At 40.3% G+C, this 6,410-nt stretch overlaps 2 protein-coding genes across 4 annotated transcripts in view; both read right to left on the reverse strand.

The window, feature by feature from the left end:
• Positions 1-607: 607 nt before the first annotated feature.
• Positions 608-4,072, reverse strand: LOC125798584 (gastrula zinc finger protein XlCGF7.1-like). The gene is made up of 2 exons (XM_049474166.1): positions 3,188-4,072; positions 608-1,887 (listed from the first exon to the last, which is right to left on the reverse strand). The coding sequence occupies exon 2, from the start codon at positions 1,814-1,816 to the stop codon at positions 1,037-1,039; it is 780 nt and encodes a 259-aa protein (XP_049330123.1). The 5' UTR covers positions 1,817-1,887; positions 3,188-4,072; the 3' UTR covers positions 608-1,036.
• Positions 4,073-4,933: 861 nt separating this feature from the next.
• The window catches only part of LOC103036555 (serine-rich coiled-coil domain-containing protein 2), a 12,164-nt gene continuing 10,687 nt past the window's right edge, over positions 4,934-6,410 (reverse strand). For all 3 annotated transcript variants that reach the window (XM_049474163.1, XM_049474162.1, XM_049474164.1), the window contains one exon: positions 4,934-5,486. In XM_049474163.1, coding sequence (XP_049330120.1) covers positions 5,397-5,486 — 90 coding nt within the window. In that variant the 3' untranslated portion in view covers positions 4,934-5,396. The remainder of the gene's footprint in view (positions 5,487-6,410) is intronic.

Consider the following 6,410-nt stretch of genomic DNA (forward strand, 5'->3'; position numbering starts at 1 on the left):
TCCTTCCCCCGACCGCTCAGAGGTCTGAAATTGCAGTATGTTGTCTAACTGGCACCAACAACATCCACTGCTGAGTTTCGTGCCACAAAAGCCATCATAGGCCAAACTCCTTCCCCTGACCAAGGGGATGGGGAGGGTGGGTTTGGTTGCTGTTTGTTTCTTCTTTGTGATGTTGAATTATTGTAAAATTACTAATGGTATCAAAACGAATAAAAAAATTGGTCACACAAAAAAAAGGCGGAACTTTATTCTTGAATTGGCACTGCGATTGACATTAAGAGATTTCCCATTCACACAGCAGTCAGAGTCCTGTCTCCTCATAAATATTATAATGAAATATGGAAAATTTACAGGAAAGTACTAATATGGGAGGACAGTGGGAAAAAGGGGTAAAATACAGTAGTTTCCCAGCCAAAACAGGAGACTTATGTATGTTATTATTGTCCATGGTGAATATGTGATGAAAAATCACGTCAGGGGTACAGTTATTTTTGTTCAAAAGAACAAAATGGACATGTTTGTATTGTAATAAATGTTTATTTGTGTGAATGAACTTTGATTAAAAAAGTCAGAACAAACAGTAACTGTAGGAACTCAAACTAGACACTAGATTGCAGCGCTTTATTAAAAAACTTTACAATACAGAATCATTTTCCTGTACAATCCGTTCACCTGAGTTAATGATTCGAAGAGCTTCAGAACAGAACAGACTACTCCTCTCTCTCTCTCTCACACACACACACACACACAATCTAACACACACTCAAAGACACATTTAAACACACACACACACAATCTAACACACACTCAAAGACACATTTAAACACACACACTCTAACACACACACACACAATCTAACACACATTCAAACACACATACACAATGTAACACACACAATAAAGCTGAACAGTTCTGGGGAGGATTTTTATTCGTAATATAAGAATTCTAAAAATCCTGTAAAACATCTCAGGTAGATCAGAACCTGATCGCAGTGATCTGGTAGAGGATCGTTTACACATCGGACCTTAAACCCAAATCAGCTACAGGTGTCGTTATTCTGCTCCTCCCTGAAGATGCACTTGTGTGTCTTTAAGGTGTTTGAATGTCTGAAGCTCCGCCCACATTCTGAGCAGTAGTATGGCTTATCTCCGGTGTGGATGCGCTGGTGTAGCAGCAGATGACCAGCCCTGGTGAAGCTCCTTCCGCAGTGGGAGCAGTCGTACGGTTTCTCCCCGGTGTGAATTCGCCGGTGTGTTCGGAGACTGCCTCCGTCTCTAAAACTCTGGCCGCAGTCCGAGCAGCAGTGCGGTTTCTCTCCAGTGTGAACGTGCTGGTGGAGCAGGAGGTGATTCTGTCTGGTGAAGCTTTTCCCACAAACCGGGCAGGAGCATGGCTTCTCTCCGGTGTGAATCCTCTGGTGGAGCTGGAGATGGTTCTGTCTGGCGAAGCTCTTCCCGCAGTCGGAGCAGCGGTACGGCTTCTCGCCGGAGTGAGTCCGCTGGTGTCTTTGAAGGTTATTCAGGACGGTGAAGCTCTTCCCGCAGTGGGAGCACTGGTAGGGCTTCTCGCCAGTGTGAGTGCGCTGGTGTATCTGCAGATTGCTCTGAACACTAAAACACTTTCCGCACTGGGAGCACTGGTACGGTTTCTCTCCAGTATGAATTCTCTGGTGAGTGCTGAGATAGGTCTGCCGCTTAAAGCTCTTCCCGCACTCGGAGCACTGATAGGTTCTCTGGACTGTATCGTTCTGCATTCCTGTGCCGGAAGGTTCAGTGTGGAGAAATTCTGAAGATGCGCTGGAGCTTCTCAACGTCATTTTCTTACATTAATGCTCAAGTCCTGATCTCTGATCACCTGACCTCAGCCTGTCTCCTCCTCCTGCAGATTCTGTGGAGAAAAGGGAGAAAAATAATCAAAAAAATGTGGTAGCAAATATGACCTATGACATCACACCCAAAAATTGCTTCTGGATCTAAAAGCACCATTTAATAACATGATTAACAGCATCATTTAATAATATAAATAACAACATAATTTTAAAATACAAATAACAACATACATCATTTGATAATATAAATAACAGCATAATTTATTAATATAAATAACAGCATCATTTAACAATATAAGTAACAGCATCATTTAATAACATGAATAACAGCATCGTTTAATAACATGAATAACAGCATCATTTAATAACATGAATAACAGCATCGTTTAATAACATGAATAACAGCATCATTTTATAATATAAATAACAGCATCATTTAATAATATAAATAACAGCATCGTTTAATAACATGAATAACAGCATCATTTTATAATATAAATAACAGCATCATTTAATAACATGAATAACAGCATCATTTTATAATATAAATAACAGCATCATTTAATAACATGAATAACAGCATCATTTTATAATATAAATAACAGCATCATTTAATAACATGAATAACAGCATCATTTTATAATATAAATAACAGCATCATTTAATAACATGAATAACAGCATCGTTTAATAACATGAATAACAGCATCATTTTATAATATAAATAACAGCATCATTTAATAACATGAATAACAGCATCATTTAATAATATAAATAACAGCATCATTTAATAATATAAATAACAGCATCATTTAATAGAACTGATACCAGACTTTACTAAATATAAACAGACTATTACACTTAAACTACTCCACCTTCCTCCACCACAACCCCACCACCAACTGAACCCAACATTCTCTGGACCAAACATCCACTGAACTGTGCTGCCATGCTACATTTGATTAATAATAATAATAATAATAATAATAATAATAATAATAATAATAATAATAATAATAATAATAATAATAATGACAAGAAGAAGAAGAAGAAGAATTACCTCTCCCAAACACACACAGGATTACATTATAAAGTTAAGCTCTGCTATTAACCATATGACAAATTCAGTGCAGTAAAAATGCCTTATCGAACTATTCTATATTATTTACAGTCTGATTCTCCTCACTGAGAGCAGCTAACGCTACCTATTAAACTACACATTGTATATATTATAAAACTCTTAATAATGAACATTTAAACCAACAACTCCCAACTTTAATCAGCCACGTCCCTCAAAACCCGCCTATTTATTCCGAAATCACAAACAAACAGCTTAGTTTAAACATCTGAATCTCCTCACCTCCTCACTCCGCCTATACACCGCCGCACAGCCTCATGGGAGCTGTAGTTTTTGGGATAGAGGCTGTCGGGGCCGCTTCTTACCGCCTCCTGGGGTACAGGAGGATAAATCAGCGGATTCCCCCGTTATATCAGACATTACCGCTAGATGGAGCCCGAGAGCGAGTCCTCACTACCTAAGAGCACAACTTAAATAAAAATGTTAATTAACCCCTTGACCAGAACTTTCCTTTAATTTTAGGAATTAGAATGATGTGTTTTCCTAAAAATGCTAAGAAATCTTACATGTATATTTCAGTTTTATTTTCCAGTAAACAGGTTTTAGACTGTAAAGGTAAATTTAAAAGCTTTATAACTGGAATTTAATGGGATTATAACTGTATTTTAAAATGTTTATATCTGGAGTTTAATGTTTTAAAATTGTCAGCATTACTGAATTGTAAACCCAATATTACACATATTACCTGATCAGATGTACTGCTTTTATGTACTGTTCAGTAGAGGTGGGACAGATAATTGATTTATAAATATATTATACACTTTTTGTTTTTGCGTTACATTATTAATAAGTAGCGTCAAATATGGATATTTGTATTGAAACATAAGATCTCCTAACTCTATAATACTCGCAAGTTAATCACTCTCCCCAAATCACTCTTCCCAAATCACTCTCCCTTAATCACTCTCCCCAAATCACTCTCCCCAAATCACTCTCCCTTAATCACTCTTCCATTATCACTCTCCCTTAATCTCTCTCCCAAACCACTCTCCCTTAATCACTCTCCCCAAACCACTCTCCCTTAATCACTCTTCCCAAATCACTCTCCCTTAATCTCTGTCCCAAACCACTCTCCCTTAATCACTCTCCCCAAATCACTCTCCCTTAATCTCTCTCCCTTAATCACTCTCCCTTAATCTCTCTTCCCAAATCACTCTCCCTTAATCACTCTCCCTTAATCTCTCTTCCCAAATCACTCTCCCCAAATCACTCTCCCTTAATCTCTCTCCCAAACCACTCTCCCTTAATCACTCTCCCCAAATCACTCTCCCTTAATCACTCTCCCTTAATCTCTCTTCCCAAATCACTCTCCCTTAATCACTCTCCCTTAATCTCTCTTCCCAAATCACTCTCCCTTAATCTCTCTCCCAAACCACTCTCCCTTAATCACTCTTCCCAAATCACTCTCCCCAAATCACTCTCCCTTAATCTCTCTCCCTTAATCACTCTCCCCAAACCACTCTCCCTTAATCTCTCTCCCAAACCACTCTCCCTTAATCTCTCTCCCAAACCACTCTCCCTTAATCACTCTTCCCAAATCACTCTCCCTTAATCACTCTCCCCAAACCACTCTCCCTTAATCTCTCTCCCAAATCACTCTCCCTTAATCTCTCTCCCTTAATCACTCTTCCCAAATCACTCTCCCCAAATCGCTCTCCCTTAATCACTCTCCCTTAATCACACTCCCCATATCACTCTCCCTTAATCACTCTCCCCAAATCACTCTCCCCAAATCACTCTCCCTTAATCACTCTCTCTAAATCACTCTCCCTTAATCACTCACCCCAAATCACTCTCCCTTAATCACTCTCTCTAAATCACTCTCCCTTAATCACTCACCCCAAATCACTCTCCCTTAATCACTCTCCCCAAATCACTCTCCAGTTTTCACATTCTCTTCATTCTTCACCTTCTGCAGGTTTTTCTTATATACTCTTCACCTCTTCAGTCAGTAAATCAATCTGTTAATACATTAATTAATCAGTATATCTTTATTATAAGTGAGGGTCAGTGCAGAACCCTGATGGTCTTTATATCTGAACTTTCACACAGTAAATATAAAACATAACACAATAAAGTTTATTAATAAAGCAAGAAAAAAACAGTCAAATCACCCACATCAAATAACAATAAATAAATGCAGCAATAACAACTAATTATTGCAAATGAAACAAAAATTATATATAAATAAGAGTCAGAATTCAAGAGTCCAATCTGCTGTAATTTTTATATTACAGTGATCATAGAGAGAAGAACCAAGAAGGAGTGTGTGTGGATGTGTTTATGTGATTGCACGTGTGTGAGTGTGTGTGTGAGAGTGTGTCAGTGTGTGTTTGTGTTAGTGTGTGGATGTGTTCATGTGATTGTGTGTGTGTGTGTGTGCAGAGTGGGCGGAGACTGTAGCCTGGGGGCGGACCCTGAGTCTGTGGTTTTATTGAGGACCCCGATGGAGGCTGAACTTGCTGAAGGTTCCTGAAGTTGTTGAGGATTCTGGAGGTCGGGAGGGATGCAATTTTTGAAGCTGCAAATAAAACAACAATCAGAATTTAATCAACACCATCCTCACCTTCCACACCTTCCACACCTCAACACCTCAACACCTCAACACCTCAACACCTTCCACACCTTCCACACCTCAACACCCTCAACACCTCAACACCTTCCACACCTCAACACCTTCCACACCTTCCACACCTCAACACCTTCCACACCTCAACACCTCAACACCTTCCACACCTTCCACACCTCAACACTCTCAACACCTTCCACACCTCAACACCTTCCACACCTCAACACCTTCCACACCTCAACACCTTCGACACCGTCCACACCTCAACACCTTCCACACCTCAACACCTTCCACACCTCAACACCTTCCACACCTTCCACACCTTCCACACCTCAACACCTTCCACACCTCAACACCTTCCACACCTCCACACCTCAACACCTTCCACACCTCAACACCTTCCTCACCTCAACACCTTACACACCTGAACCTCACACACACTCACTCACAAAACTCTTTCACTCACACACTCTCTCACATACACACACATTCTCACACACACACACACAGACACACACACATTCTTACACACACACACACACACACACACAGGAAGTTGCTCACAGGGTGGGTGGGCCTCCAGGGCGTCTCTGTAAGTTTATCAACTCTCTGACCTTTAACCCATTTAACACCTGAGTGTGATTCATCCTGAGAAACAGAGATCATTCAAAATCACTATACCTACAGACTCCGCCTCCTCAGTGTATATCACTATACCTACAGACCCCGCCTCCTCGGTGTATATCACTATACCTACAGACCCCGCCTCCTCAGTGTATATCACTATACCTACAGACCCCGCCTCCTCGGTGTATATCACTATACCTACAGACCCCGCCTCCTCGGTGTATATCACTATACCTACAGACTCCGCCT

The sequence above is a fragment of the Astyanax mexicanus genome, unplaced genomic scaffold, assembly GCF_023375975.1.
Source record: "Astyanax mexicanus isolate ESR-SI-001 unplaced genomic scaffold, AstMex3_surface scaffold_62, whole genome shotgun sequence".
Taxonomy (NCBI): domain Eukaryota; kingdom Metazoa; phylum Chordata; class Actinopteri; order Characiformes; family Acestrorhamphidae; genus Astyanax; species Astyanax mexicanus.